Source organism: Ranitomeya imitator, chromosome 5 (assembly GCF_032444005.1).
Source record: "Ranitomeya imitator isolate aRanImi1 chromosome 5, aRanImi1.pri, whole genome shotgun sequence".
Taxonomy (NCBI): domain Eukaryota; kingdom Metazoa; phylum Chordata; class Amphibia; order Anura; family Dendrobatidae; genus Ranitomeya; species Ranitomeya imitator.
Genome location: NC_091286.1, coordinates 435,917,834 through 435,934,142, shown reverse-complemented (window position 1 = coordinate 435,934,142; position 16,309 = coordinate 435,917,834). Strand labels below are relative to the sequence as shown.

At 47.2% G+C, this 16,309-nt stretch overlaps 1 protein-coding gene across 1 annotated transcript in view; it reads left to right on the top strand.

The window, feature by feature from the left end:
• The window catches only part of LOC138638116 (probable cation-transporting ATPase 13A4), a 542,444-nt gene that overhangs the window by 430,322 nt on the left and 95,813 nt on the right, over nucleotides 1-16,309 (top strand). Inside the window, exons 25-26 of the mRNA XM_069727138.1 lie at nucleotides 2,350-2,422; nucleotides 2,553-2,727. Of these exons, the coding sequence (XP_069583239.1) occupies nucleotides 2,350-2,422; nucleotides 2,553-2,727 (248 nt within the window). The remainder of the gene's footprint in view (nucleotides 1-2,349; nucleotides 2,423-2,552; nucleotides 2,728-16,309) is intronic.

The window sequence follows — 16,309 nt, the reverse complement described above, 5'->3', positions numbered from 1 at the left end:
TTTTAGCAGACACTGAATAGCCACCTCACTGAAGGACCCGGAAGGACACCGCAGCCATCTTCGAGACAGGAGTCTCCATGAGGACCACAGGTACAATGCGATTGCATCACGCTGTTCCGGTGGGAGAGCGCAGGGAGCCCCCTCCCTGTGTAATTGTTCTCTATGCCGCTGTCAGTACTGACAGTGGCATCCAAGGGATTAAATGCCCACAATCGGTGCTAGCACCGCTAGTGGGGATTGCTGCGGGGTGTCTGCTGTCACAAACAGTTGACACCTGGACGCAATCGTCAGGGCACTCAGTGTGAGGCTGCGCGATCGCAGTGCCATACTAGTACTGCTGCTTGCGGGAATGCACTTCCCGCAGAGCTGTACTAGTACGGCGCATGTCAGGAAGGGGTTAAGATGTGATGCCCAGAACTGGACCCAGTATTCAAAATGAGGTCTGACCAAAGAGGAGTAAAGGGGATAATTACATCACATGATCTAGACTCTATGCTCTCTTAATAATCCCAGAACTGTGTTTGCCTTTGTTGCTTTGTAACAGGGGCCAGGGTGGTAGTCATGCCGAGGGGCTTCTGTATTTCCACACTCTGGCACTCCGCTGCATAAACATCATGTCCAGTCTGAGTAATGTGTACAAATTGCCAGTCACTCACTTGTGAAATCGAGTTTTCCTCAGATTGCTACATTCCAGAGTTCTTCAGCACCACATAATGAAGGTCTGAGTCCAAGTTCATTTTTAATGAAACAACTTTTCTGAACCTGTCCAGTTTTATCACAGACACGGCACCGTAATCTTCATACTTCAAGGACATCCCTTTCCCTGAACTGTCCCTGGTCCTTCCTGACATTTCTTATTCCCGTACCGTATCCTCCGGTTCCGCAGCTCCATGAGTAGCCATGCTAGCTTCTTCCTGATGCTCCCCATCCACTTTCCCCATCCTCGGCAAAACTAAAGGATGCCACTGCCAATCCTTGTCATACCGTAGGACTTGGATGTTGTGGGATATATCATTAAGCTTAGCTGCTGTCTCTCTCATGCTGCTCTGATCCTCTCCACCTCGTGTCTCATACCTACCATAGGGCCTGGACTTTTGAGCTTCTCCTCACAGACTTGTTACTCTCACAACCTAGCAGCTCTGCTCAACTCTACTAACTGATTACCTCAGGGAGACACTCTTCCTGCCACTACACTGAATCCACCCCCTTTCTCAACTGTCCTCTTCTGGCTGATACCAGTTCTTATCTTAATACAATCTAATCTCTTATTCTACAGTGCCTCCCACTGTTCTACATCCTAAATGATCCCTTGTTAATACTAAACCATCCTAAATCGATATAGCTCTCTATCTCTATCCCTAACCCATAAAGATATATATATAACTTATGCATTACATGAACATAAGCACACAGTTTGACATGTTAGTGCACTATAAAACAGTACCACATGACTGACATTAAAGGTAAAACGTACCCCATTTATTAGGAAAGTATGCAAAGGCATGTAGGGCATAAGCTAGCCCCAATACACCCCTTACAGCTGCTGCACCACACTGTCTGTGATCTGTTTGATTACATTAGTATATTACATTTATCGGTATCTCTCTATCAGTATACTGCATGTGGTCAGTGTGAATACATTGGAAACACATAGCATTTTGTCATAATTCAGCAGTGTGGAGACACGTAGGGTGATAGCAGTCTCCTCAGCCTGGAAAACCCCTTTATGAAGTATTCTTTGATTTGGAGTATACATATTTGTTTTTGTAAGTAGTACAAAGTGCAATACTTTATACACCATATTGATCTACTCAATAAAAATTAACATTCATCCTCAAATCTGGACTCAAGTCTGCACGTCTGTATGTGACTGAAGACTTGTAGATCCTCACAGATCTTTACAGCGTGCACAGAACAGACTTACAGGATTCCTTGTTGCCGGCGCTAGGACCGGGCAGTGATGTGACCACAGGTATGTTATTTGCATACATACTCTGGCTACATTCCAAGTAGACGTATTCGGCCTTGCTTAATTCACTTGTATTTAGCTAGGCCAGCATACACTTAGTCCGCATGTATGCAAATCGCATACTTGTGACCATGCGCCTAGCAGCTCCCTACACCGGCGAATCCTGACAGCACACACACTGCACGCTGTGAGGATTCTTGAGTATGCAGTCACTTAGAGTAAGTGCAGACTAGTTCCCGAGAGCCGGACAACCCCTTAAATATTAAGAAGCCACCAAAACCTATTGGATTCTGGAGTTATGAATAAATACAAAGGAGTAACCGGTAACTTAATCAAAATATTAGGGAATAATGTATCAATCATTTATTTCTTTTTTTCAGAAAAATACACTTCTTGGTAATTATCAGTATCTCATGCAAGATTTGGCTATCAACATTACAGTTACCCTGACTAGTAAGTATATTTTCACAATTTTATCTACTTGTTCTCACAGATGTCGCTGATATTTTGGACCCACATTAGTGTGATATTTATGTAATTTTTTGTGAATTTTTCAAAAAATAATTGTCCTTTTTTTTCCCAGTGAGTTTAAACCAACCAGCCCCAAAGTTGGCTCCTTACAGACCCTCGGGACATCTTCTATCTCCTCCTTTATTACTCTCCATTTTCATGCACCTTACCTTTTTATTGATTGTCCAATCCACAGCCTTCTTTTTGCTACAGCAGCAGCCATGGTACAATGAAACTGATGTGTTCAGGTAAATTTGTTCATTGGAACCGGGATAGATACTTGACCAGCAATGTACAATGATTCGCTCAGTTCACATTTTTGCAAGTTTTTTTTTGTGTGTAATTGAGTGATATTGCATATGTAAAAGTAATGATTGTTATATCATGATAGTACTATTAACCCTTTAAGAACAAGGACATTTTTCAGATTTTGTTTTTCACGCACCACCTTCCAAGAGCCATAACTTATTTATTTTTCCTTCAACACAGAATTTTGAGGTTTTTTATTTGCACAGTGAGTTAAGGTTTTTAGGTGTGCCAATTTTGTTTGTTGTTAGACTTCAATGATGAGGGTCTTCAAAAGACCATCAACTACACTGGTCAGCACAAAAAAAAATCATCAGGAAAGGTAATATATCGGTTTTATGGAGTTTGGTGTGCTGAGTCCAAAAATATGCTGAGTTTTGCTCTATCACATAAAGTTTCTGAGATAGAAGTATTTTTTTTTATTACGTTATTTCTGCAATCTCATTGTAGTTTTTCTTATGTTATTCCAATTTCTTTTCTTGTCTTACTTAATTATGAATTTTCTTACCGGGACAACATCAGTAAAGATTTTAGTGAGTTTTATGTGAAGGAGTATTGTCAGTGCAGTCAACCAATGACTGCTTCTCGGAAAGTCACATGTTATGGGGAGGAGCTAACTGTTATGAGGCGGTAAGGCTTGAGTCAGTCAGAAAAGGATGGTGATTAGAGTTGAGCGACCTTGACCTTTTTAGAGTCGAGCCGGGTTTTGCGAAACCCGACTATGTCCAAAGTCGGGTCGAGTGAAATCGGCCGATTATGACGTAAAGTCGGGATCGACCGAAACACGAAACCCAATGCAAGTCAATGGGGCAGCATAGTCGGCAGTGAGTGGGGGCCAGGAAAACACCTAGAGTGCCCATTTTAATGTCAAAACCATCCATTCTTCTTAATGAAGCTTGTCAAGCGTAATTTACCTTATAATAATTGGAAGGCATTTGAAATTGGGGGTCATTTGGCTAAAGTTGTGGGGGGTAGGGCTGGTTCAAGTAATTAGTGGGCCCAGGAAATCTGGACCACGTCACGGCAGTGGAGCAGGGAGAGGTAAGTATTTCAACTTTGCAAGTGCTGTGAACCTGAGCAAGCAGGGGGGGCCCACTCGTTGGCATTGGCACTGGCACAGGGCCCCTCAAAGTACAGCGGTGTGTTTGCACGGCGGGGGCGCCTCCCACCGGCAGCAACACTTTTGCGTACTATGAGAGGCCCTGTGCCAGTGACGTCGCCAACTAGTATTCCTCCCCCCACCTGATGAAGGAACCTGCACTTTCATCTGCACCTTCCTCTTTGTCCCCGTGTAAGGTGGTATGGTATGCGGGAAGAGCAACCTGACTTTCAGCAGGGTCACAATGTTGTTGTGTAGCGTGCACGGGGAATGTTGCGTTATGGGTCAATGTACCAGCAGACTCATCTATCACTGGCTGGGCAATGGGCACGATGAAGTGGAAACACAGATATAGGCCCAAAGAAGAAAGTGGGCTAAATGCAGTTCAAAATTGGTAACACAGGAATAACCAGGGGGCATTGCAGTGGAGGACAACTGGAATGAGAGGCTGACACAGAGAGTAGGGCCAAATCAGTAAGTAGTCGAAATGCAGTTCAAAATTGGCAACCGTAGTAAACAGGCGGCACAGCTTTGTTCAGTGGAGGAGAACAGCAAGGAGTGGCAGACACCGATAGTAGGCCCCAAACCAACTAGTACGCCAAATGCAGTTGTTCCATTTAACCACAATTTAATGAGAGCCTGAAGATCGAAGCTCAGGAAAGGCAACCTGGGGAACACCTTGGAGTGTAACACACCATCTCTCTCCACCCCATACCCATTTTGTAGGCCTAATGCTGTGTACTTTTCTACAACTACTAAACGAGAGTCGGAAGACCGAAGCAATGGCAAGGAAACCTGGGGAACACCTTGGAGTGTAACACACCATCTCTCTCCACCCCATTCCCCATTTTTTAGGCCTAATGCAGCCTACTTTCCGACACCTACTAAACGAGAGCATGAAGATCGAAGCTCAGGAAAGGCAACCTGGGGAACACCTTGGAGTGTAACACACCATCTCTCTCCACCCCATACCCATTTTGTAGGCCTAATGCTGTGTACTTTTCTACAACTACTAAACGAGAGTCGGAAGACCGAAGCAATGGCAAGGAAACCTGGGGAACACCTTGGAGTGTAACACACCATCTCTCTCCACCCCATACCCAATTTGTAGGCCTAATGCAGCCTACTTTCCGACACCTACTAAACGAGAGCATGAAGATCGAAGCTCAGGAAAGGCAACCTGGGGAACACCTTGGAGTGTAACACACCATCTCTCTCCACCCCATACCCATTTTTTAGGCCTAATGCAGTGTACTTTTCTACAACTACTAAACGAGAGTCGGAAGACCGAAGCAATGGCAAGGAAACCTGGGGAACACCTTGGAGTGTAACACACCATCTCTCTCCACCCCATTCCCCATTTTTTAGGCCTAATGCAGCCTACTTTCCGACACCTACTAAACGAGAGCATGAAGATCGAAGCTCAGGAAAGGCAACCTGGGGAACACCTTGGAGTGTAACACACCATCTCTCTCCACCCCATACCCATTTTGTAGGCCTAATGCTGTGTACTTTTCTACAACTACTAAACGAGAGTCGGAAGACCGAAGCAATGGCAAGGAAACCTGGGGAACACCTTGGAGTGTAACACACCATCTCTCTCCACCCCATTCCCCATTTTTTAGGCCTAATGCAGCCTACTTTCCGACACCTACTAAACGAGAGCATGAAGATCGAAGCTCAGGAAAGGCAACCTGGGGAACACCTTGGAGTGTAACACACCATCTCTCTCCACCCCATACCCATTTTGTAGGCCTAATGCTGTGTACTTTTCCACCAACTACTAAACGAGAGCCGGAAGATCGAAGCTCATGAAAGGCAACCCGGGGAACACCTTGGAGTGTAACACAACCTCTCTCTACACCACGAAAGGGCTGATTCTTAGGAAGGAAGGCTGTTGTAAATAAGCATTGCGCGTCCGAGGGTGATTATATTCTTATTCGGTATCTACTCACCCTCGGACGCGCCATGCTTCTTGATTTGTAATTAATGTTTATTTGCAATGTGCTTTTGACTTACTCAATTATTTTTTTAATTATTGATTTTATTAAATTAATAGTTTAACATCTTATTGGAAATAATTTAAAGGAGACGCGACAGGACAACACTCGGTGGATGCCATATCTGTGTTAACAACTCCAAAAAACTTTCAGTTAACTTCTTGCAGGAGAAAGAAATTGTAGCTGTTGGACCTTTGTAGTACAGTTCCAGATATTTGTTGTGTGTTTGTTTTGATTGTTAAAATGTCTGCATTTGAGATCTCAACACGATCTTATTTTTTATAATCAAATTAATTTTTTAAATATTTTATTAGGTTGGTTCAAGGGGTACACGGGCCGCAGTAGACAGGTCAGTGGAGGCCTAGTGGAAGGAGGGACCGCAGATGCGCCACTGTTTCACCCATACACAATTAGTAGGCCTAATGCAGCGTAGTTTCCAACAGCTACTAAACGAGAGCCGGAAGATCGAAGCTCAGGAAAGGCAACCTGGGGAACACCTTGGAGTGTAACACAACCTCTCTCTACACCACGGAAGGGCTGATTCTTAGGATGGAAGGCTGTTGTAAATAAGCATTGCGCGTCCGAGGGTGATTATATTCTTATTCGGTATCTACTCACCCTCGGACGCGCCATGCTTCTTGATTTGTAATTAATGTTTATTTGCAATGTGCTTTTGACTTACTCAATTATTTTTTTAATTATTGATTTTATTAAATTAATAGTTTAACATCTTATTGGAAATAATTTAAAGGAGACGCGACAGGACAACACTCGGTGGATGCCATATCTGTGTTAACAACTCCAAAAAACTTTCAGTTAACTTCTTGCAGGAGAAAGAAATTGTAGCTGTTGGACCTTTGTAGTACAGTTCCAGATATTTGTTGTGTGTTTGTTTTGATTGTTAAAATGTCTGCATTTGAGATCTCAACACGATCTTATGTTTTATAATCAAATTAATTTTTTTTATATTTAATGATGTTGGTTCAAGGGGTACACGGGCAGCAATAGACAGGTCAGTGGAGGCCTAGTGGAAGGAGTGACGGCAGACAGGCATCAAAGGCCTAACATTGGGCTGGCTGTAGGCAAGTTAAAATTGGTTCCAGGGGAACACGGCCATCAGTGGCCTGGTCAGTGTAGTTGTAGTTGAAAGAACGGGACGCAGACAGGCTTCGAAGGCCTAACATAACAAACTTGGGCTGGCTGTAGGCACTTTTAAATTTGTTCCAGGGGTACATGGGCAGCAGTGTATGGTCAGTGGAAGTCTAGTGGAAGGAGTGACCGCAGACAGGCTTCCAAGGCCTAACATAACAAACTTGGGCTGGCTGTAGGCACTTTTAAATTGGTTCCAGGGGTACACGGGCAGCAGTGGTCTGGTCAGTGGAAGTCTAGTGGAAGGAGTGACCGCAGACAGGCTTCCAAGGCCTAACATAACAAACTTGGGCTGGCTGTAGGCACTTTTAAATTGGTTCCAGGGGTACACGGGCAGCAGTGGTCTGGTCTGTGGAAGTCTAGTGGAAGGAGTGACCGCAGACAGGCTTCGAAGGCCTAACATAACAAACTTGGGCTGGCTGTAGGCACTTTTAAATTGGTTCCAGGGGTACACGGGCAGCAGTGGTCTGGTCTGTGGAAGTCTAGTGGAAGGAGTGACCGCAGACAGGCTTCCAAGGCCTAACATAACAAACTTGGGCTGGCTGTAGGCACTTTTAAATTGGTTCCAGGGGTACACGGGCAGCAGTGGTCTGGTCAGTGGAAGTCTAGTGGAAGGAGTGACCGCAGACAGGCTTCCAAGGCCTAACATAACAAACTTGGGCTGGCTGTAGGCACTTTTAAATTGGTTCCAGGGGTACACGGGCAGCAGTGGTCTGGTCTGTGGAAGTCTAGTGGAAGGAGTGACCGCAGACAGGCTTCGAAGGCCTAACATAACAAACTTGGGCTGGCTGTAGGCACTTTTAAATTGGTTCCAGGGGTACACGGGCAGCAGTGGTCTGGTCAGTGGAAGTCTAGTGGAAGGAGTGACCGCAGACAGGCTTCCAAGGCCTAACATAACAAACTTGGGCTGGCTGTAGGCACTTTTAAATTGGTTCCAGGGGTACACGGGCAGCAGTGGTCTGGTCTGTGGAAGTCTAGTGGAAGGAGTGACCGCAGACAGGCTTCGAAGGCCTAACATAACAAACTTGGGCTGGCTGTAGGCACTTTTAAATTGGTTCCAGGGGTACACGGGCAGCAGTGGTCTGGTCAGTGGAAGTCTAGTGGAAGGAGTGACCGCAGACAGGCTTCCAAGGCCTAACATAACAAACTTGGGCTGGCTGTAGGCACTTTTAAATTGGTTCCAGGGGTACACGGGCAGCAGTGGTCTGGTCTGTGGAAGTCTAGTGGAAGGAGTGACCGCAGACAGGCTTCCAAGGCCTAACATAACAAACTTGGGCTGGCTGTAGGCACTTTTAAATTGGTTCCAGGGGTACACGGGCAGCAGTGGTCTGGTCTGTGGAAGTCTAGTGGAAGGAGTGACCGCAGACAGGCTTCGAAGGCCTAACATAACAAACTTGGGCTGGCTGTAGGCACTTTTAAATTGGTTCCAGGGGTACACGGGCAGCAGTGGTCTGGTCTGTGGAAGTCTAGTGGAAGGAGTGACCGCAGACAGGCTTCGAAGGCCTAACATAACAAACTTGGGCTGGCTGTAGGCACTTTTAAATTGGTTCCAGGGGTACACGGGCAGCAGTGGTCTGGTCAGTGGAAGTCTAGTGGAAGGAGTGACCGCAGACAGGCTTCCAAGGCCTAACATAACAAACTTGGGCTGGCTGTAGGCACTTTTAAATTGGTTCCAGGGGTACACGGGCAGCAGTGGTCTGGTCTGTGGAAGTCTAGTGGAAGGAGTGACCGCAGACAGGCTTCCAAGGCCTAACATAACAAACTTGGGCTGGCTGTAGGCACTTTTAAATTGGTTCCAGGGGTACACGGGCAGCAGTGGTCTGGTCTGTGGAAGTCTAGTGGAAGGAGTGACCGCAGACAGGCTTCGAAGGCCTAACATAACAAACTTGGGCTGGCTGTAGGCACTTTTAAATTGGTTCCAGGGGTACACGGGCAGCAGTGGTCTGGTCAGTGGAAGTCTAGTGGAAGGAGTGACCGCAGACAGGCTTCCAAGGCCTAACATAACAAACTTGGGCTGGCTGTAGGCACTTTTAAATTGGTTCCAGGGGTACACGGGCAGCAGTGGTCTGGTCTGTGGAAGTCTAGTGGAAGGAGTGACCGCAGACAGGCTTCCAAGGCCTAACATAACAAACTTGGGCTGGCTGTAGGCACTTTTAAATTGGTTCCAGGGGTACACGGGCAGCAGTGGTCTGGTCTGTGGAAGTCTAGTGGAAGGAGTGACCGCAGACAGGCTTCGAAGGCCTAACATAACAAACTTGGGCTGGCTGTAGGCACTTTTAAATTGGTTCCAGGGGTACACGGGCAGCAGTGGTCTGGTCAGTGGAAGTCTAGTGGAAGGAGTGACCGCAGACAGGCTTCCAAGGCCTAACATAACAAACTTGGGCTGGCTGTAGGCACTTTTAAATTGGTTCCAGGGGTACACGGGCAGCAGTGGTCTGGTCTGTGGAAGTCTAGTGGAAGGAGTGACCGCAGACAGGCTTCGAAGGCCTAACATAACAAACTTGGGCTGGCTGTAGGCACTTTTAAATTGTTTCCAGGGGTACACGGGCAGCAGTGGTCTGGTCTGTGGAAGTCTAGTGGAAGGAGTGACCGCAGACAGGCTTCGAAGGCCTAACATAACAAACTTGGGCTGGCTGTAGGCACTTTTAAATTGGTTCCAGGGGTACACGGGCAGCAGTGGTCTGGTCAGTGGAAGTCTAGTGGAAGGAGTGACCGCAGACAGGCTTCCAAGGCCTAACATAACAAACTTGGGCTGGCTGTAGGCACTTTTAAATTGGTTCCAGGGGTACACGGGCAGCAGTGGTCTGGTCTGTGGAAGTCTAGTGGAAGGAGTGACCGCAGACAGGCTTCGAAGGCCTAACATAACAAACTTGGGCTGGCTGTAGGCACTTTTAAATTGGTTCCAGGGGTACACGGGCAGCAGTGGTCTGGTCTGTGGAAGTCTAGTGGAAGGAGTGACCGCAGACAGGCTTCGAAGGCCTAACATAACAAACTTGGGCTGGCTGTAGGCACTTTTAAATTGGTTCCAGGGGTACACGGGCAGCAGTGGTCTGGTCAGTGGAAGTCTAGTGGAAGGAGTGACCGCAGACAGGCTTCGAAGGCCTAACATAACAAACTTGGGCTGGCTGTAGGCACTTTTAAATTGGTTCCAGGGGTACACGGGCAGCAGTGGTCTGGTCTGTGGAAGTCTAGTGGAAGGAGTGACCGCAGACAGGCTTCCAAGGCCTAACATAACAAACTTGGGCTGGCTGTAGGCACTTTTAAATTGGTTCCAGGGGTACACGGGCAGCAGTGGTCTGGTCTGTGGAAGTCTAGTGGAAGGAGTGACCGCAGACAGGCTTCGAAGGCCTAACATAACAAACTTGGGCTGGCTGTAGGCACTTTTAAATTGGTTCCAGGGGTACACGGGCAGCAGTGGTCTGGTCAGTGGAAGTCTAGTGGAAGGAGTGACCGCAGACAGGCTTCCAAGGCCTAACATAACAAACTTGGGCTGGCTGTAGGCACTTTTAAATTGGTTCCAGGGGTACACGGGCAGCAGTGGTCTGGTCTGTGGAAGTCTAGTGGAAGGAGTGACCGCAGACAGGCTTCGAAGGCCTAACATAACAAACTTGGGCTGGCTGTAGGCACTTTTAAATTGGTTCCAGGGGTACACGGGCAGCAGTGGTCTGGTCAGTGGAAGTCTAGTGGAAGGAGTGACCGCAGACAGGCTTCCAAGGCCTAACATAACAAACTTGGGCTGGCTGTAGGCACTTTTAAATTGGTTGCAGGGGTACACGGGCAGCAGTGGTCTGGTCAGTGGAAGTCTAGTGGAAGGAGTGACCGCAGACAGGCTTCGAAGGCCTAACATAACAAAATTGGGCTGGCTGTAGGCACTTTAAATTGGTTCCAGGGGTACATGGGCAGCAGTGTATGGTCAGTGGAAGTCTAGTGGAAGGAGTGACGGCAGACAGTCTTCGAAGGCCTAACATAACAAAATTGGGCTGACTGTAGGCACTTTTAAATTGGTTCCAGGGTAACACGGCCAGCAGTGGCCTGGTCAGTGTAGTAGTTGTAGAAAGAAGGGACCGCAGACAGGCTTCGAAGGCCTAACATAACAAAAATGTCAAAACAATGGTATTGTCAGTGCCAGGCATTGAAGGATGTCAGCGCCTAGACTACACATTGGTGAAGCTGTGAGAGATAATTTTGCTAGTGGTAGAGCACTGTTTGAGCTGGGGGGGGGAACTGTCTTGTGGCCGGCGGTACAGGCACAGGGCCCCTCATATTACAACGGTGTGTCTGACGTTGGGTGCGCACCACCACCGCCAGAGACACTTTATTGTACTATGAGGGACCCAGTGGCAGTGCCGTCGACCAAAAGCGGCCACACCCACCTCTTCAGACAAACAGCACTCTCAAGGGTCCAAGCGCAAAGTGGCGATAGCACGGCCCCGTGTGGGGAGTTTGGCCATTTCGTGAGGTGGAAACATGTCGTATGCTGGACAATCAGGTGAAGAAAATTACGAGATTGGAAAAGTCATTCAGAATAGTCCACAGGCAAGACCTTTTCATAGGAAAGCTAGGTGTCAGCCGGGCAGGGTGGGGCAAAAGATTTTGAAATCCAGTTGTGGTTCATTTTAATGAAGGTTAGATCATCTACATTTTGGGTAGCCAGACGAGTCCTTTTTTCTGTTAGTATTGAACCTGCAGCACTGAATACTCTTTCTGATAGGACACTAGCTGCCGGGCAAGCAAGCTCCTGCAATGCATATTCTGCCAATTCTGGCCAGGTGTCTAATTTGGATGCCCAGTAATCAAATGGGAATGACGGTTGAGGGAGAACGTCGATAAGGGATGAAAAATAGTTTGTAACCATACTGGACAAATGTTGTCTCCTGTCACTTTGAATTGATGCTGCAGTACCTGTCCTGTCTGCGGTCATAGAAAAATCACTCCACAACCTGGTCAGAAAACCCCTCTGGCCAACGCCACTTCTGATTTCTGCCCCTCTAACACCTCTGGTCTGCTGGCCCCTGGAGCTCGTGTGAGAACGATCACGGGCGCTGTGTGCAGGGAATGCCAGAAGCAAACGGTCAACAAGAGTTGATTGTTTTGTTGCTAATATTAGTTCCAAGTTCTCATGTGGCATAATATTTTGCAATTTGCCTTTATAGCGAGGATCAAGGAGGCAGGCCAACCAGTAATCGTCATCGTTCATCATTTTTGTAATGCGTGTGTCCCTTTTGAGGATACGCAAGGCATAATCCGCCATGTGGGCCAAAGTTCCCGTTGTCAAATCTGCGGTTGTGCTTGGTTGAGGGGCAGTTGCAGGCAAATCTACGTCACTTGTGTCCCTCAAAAAACCAGAACCCGGCCTTGCCACGCCACCAATTTCCCGTGCCCCCGGGAAAGCTTCCTCATTAAAAATATACTCATCCCCATCATCCTCCTCATCCTCCACCTCCTCTTCGCCCGGTACCTCGTCATGTACACTGCCCTGACCAGACAATCGCTGACTGTCATCAAGGCTTTCCTCTTCCTCTGGTGCAGACGCCTGATCCTTTATGTGCGTCAAACTTTGCATCAGCAGACGCATTAGGGGGATGCTCATGCTTATTATGGCGTTGTCTGCACTAACCAGCCGTGTGCATTCCTCAAAACACTGAAGGACTTGACACATGTCTTGAATCTTCGACCACTGCACACCTGACAACTCCATGTCTGCCATCCTACTGCCTGCCCGTGTATGTGTATCCTCCCACAAAAACATAACAGCCCGCCTCTGTTCGCACAGTCTCTGAAGCATGTGCAGTGTTGAGTTCCACCTTGTTGCAACGTCTATGATTAGGCGATGCTGGGGAAGGTTCAAAGAACGCTGATAGGTCTGCATACGGCTGGAGTGTACAGGCGAACGGCGGATATGTGCGCAAAGTCCACGCACTTTGAGGAGCAGGTCGGATAACCCCGGATAACTTTTCAGGAAGCACTGCACCACCAGGTTTAAGGTGTGAGCCAGGCAAGGAATGTGTTTCAGTTGGGAAAGGGAGATGGCAGCCATGAAATTCCTTCCGTTATCACTCACTACCTTGCCTGCCTCAAGATCTACAGTGCCCAGCCACGACTGCGTTTCTTGCTGCAAGAACTCGGACAGAACTTCCGCGGTGTGTCTATTGTCGCCCAAACACTTCATAGCCAATACAGCCTGCTGACGTATGCCAGTAGCTGCCCCATAATGGGAGACCTGGTGTGCAACAGTGGCAGGTGCGGATGGAGTGTTTGTGCGACTGCGGTCTGTGGACGAGCTCTTGCTTCTGCAGGAGGACGAGGAGGAGGAGGAGGAGGAGGGGGTGCGAACGGCTACAGACAACTGTTTACTAGACCGTGGGCTAGGCAGAACTGTCCCAAACTTGCTGTCCCCTGTGGACCCTGAATCCACCACATTTACCCAGTGTGCCGTGATGGACACGTAACGTCCCTGGCCATGCCTACTGGTCCATGCATCTGTTGTCAGGTGCACCTTTGTGCTCACAGATTGCCTGAGTGCATGGACGATGCGCTCTTTAACATGCTGGTGGAGGGCTGGGATGGCTTTTCTGGAAAAAAAGTGTCGACTGGGTAGCTCGTAGCGTGGTACAGCGTAGTCCATCAGGTCTTTGAAAGCTTCGCTTTCAACTAACCGGTAGGGCATCATCTCTAACGAGATTAGTCTAGCTATGTGGGCGTTCAAACCCTGTGTACGCGGATGCGAGGCTAAGTATTTCCTTTTTCTAACCATAGTCTCATGTAGGGTGAGCTGGACTGGAGAGCTGGAGATCGTGGAACTAGCGGGGGTGCCGGTGGACATGGCAGACTGAGAGACGGTGGGAGATGGTATTGTTGCCGCCGGTGCCCTAGATGCAGTGTTTCCTACTACGAAACTGGTGATTCCCTGACCCTGACTGCTTTGGCCTGGCAAAGATACCTGCACAGATACAGCAGGTGGTGCGCTAAATGGTGGTCCTACACTGCCGGAAGGGATGTTGCGTTGATGACTAGCTTCATTGGCCGAGGGTGCAACAACCTTAAGGGACGTTTGGTAGTTAGTCCAAGCTTTCAAATGCATGGTGGTTAAATGTCTATGCATGCAACTAGTATTGAGACTTTTCAGATTCTGACCTCTGCTTAAGGAAGTAGAACATTTTTGACAGATGACTTTGCGCTGATCAATTGGATGTTGTTTAAAAAAATGCCAGACTGCACTCTTTCTAGCATCGGATACCTTTTCAGGCATTGCAGACTGAGCTTTAACCGGATGGCCACGCTGTCCTCCACCAGGTTTTGGCTTTGCCACGCGTTTTGGGCAAGATACGGGCCCGGCAGATGGAACCTGTGGCGATGTTGATGCCTGCTGCGGCCCCTCCTCCTCCTCTGCTTCAGAACTGCTGCCGCCTGCACCCTGTTCCCCCAATGGCTGCCAATCGGGGTCAAGAACTGGGTCATCTAATAACTCTTCTTGTACCTCCTGCGCAACTTCGTCTGTGTCACCGTGTCGTTCGGTGGTATAGCGTTCGTGATGGGGCAACATAGTCTCATCAGGGTCTGATTCTTGATCAGCACCCTGCGAGGGCAATGTTGTGGTCTGAGTCAAAGGACCAGCATAGTAGTCTGGCTGTGGCTGTGCGTCAGTGCACTCCATGTCAGATTCAACTTGTAATGGGCATGGACTGTTAACTGCTTCACTTTCTAAGCCAGGGACGGTATGTGTAAAGAGCTCCATGGAGTAACCCATTGTGTCGCCTGCTGCATTCTTCTCTGTTGTTGTTTTTGCTGAAGAGGACAAGGAAGTGACTTGTCCCTGACCGTGAACATCCACTAACGACGCGCTGCTTTTACTTTTACCAGTTTCACGAGAGGAGGCAAAAGAGCTAGAGGCTGAGTCAGCAAGATAAGCCAAAACTTGCTCTTGCTGCTCCGGCTTTAAAAGCGGTTTTCCTAATCCCAGAAAAGGGAGCGTTCGAGGCCTTGTGTAGCCGGACGACGAACCTGGCTCCACAGCTCCAGACTTAGGTGCAATATTTTTTTCCCCACGACCACCTGATGCTCCACCACTACCACTACCCTCATTACCAGCTGACAATGAACGCCCCCGGCCACGACCTCTTCCACTAGACTTCCTCATTGTTTTAAAAACGTAACCAAACTAACGTTATTTGTTGCAGTCACACAACTTACACGGTGAGCTATAACTTCAGTATGATTTAGCTACCCCTTTACAGGTTGGTGAGACCACAGCGAAAATCAGGCCCAATGTTACACACTCTTTTTTTGGTGGCTGCAAATTAGAGAGATGCCCCACACGCAGGACTGTCACTGAAGCACAAATGTTAATATTAATGTCACACTATTATTTTTTTTTTATTTTTATTTTTTTCAGGAACACTTTAGAAACCCCCCCAAAAAAAAAAATAGATTTTTGCAGGGAGAATTTAGAAAACAAATGTAACAAACTATATGCTTTCTATGGGCCACTGAGTGAGAGATGACGCACACAGGAATCAGGAGTGGCACACAAGCCCAGAGGCCAATATTTTTCTACCAATGATTGATGGAGTTATTTTCTCTGGTAGATTTTGGAACCCAAATCAAGGAAAAAAAATGTAGGCTTTCTATGGACCACAATTGGAGAGAGAGAGAGAGAGAGAGAGAGATGGCACACCCAGGAGTCAAGACTGGCACACAAGCAGAAAGGCCAATATTAATCTCCCATTTTTTGGGGGGTTTTGTTTTTTTTTTTTGTTTTTTTTTTTTTTCAGGGAGACTTTAGAAAAAAAAATAATAAAAAAAATATGATTTTATCAGGAAGAATTTAGAAACCAAATAAAATAAAATGATTTTTCCAGGGAGAATTTATAAAACAAATAAAAACAAAAATAGGCGTTCTATGGCCCACTGACTGAGAGATGACGCACACAGGAGTCAGGAGTGGCACACAAGCCCAGAGGCCAATATTTTTCTACCAATGATTGATGTAGTTATTTTCTCTGGTAGATTTTGGAACCCAAATCAAGGAAAAAAAATATAGGCTTTCTATGGACCACAATTGGAGAGAGAGAGAGAGAGAGAGAGAGAGAGATGGCACACCCAGGAGTCAAGACTGGCACACAAGCAGAAAGGCCAATATTAATCTCCCACTGTTTTTTTTGTTTGTTTTTTTTTTTTTTTTTTCAGGGAGACTTTAGAAAAAAAAATAATAAAAAAAATATGATTTTATCAGGAAGAATTTAGAAACCAAATAAAATAAAATGATTTTTCCAGGGA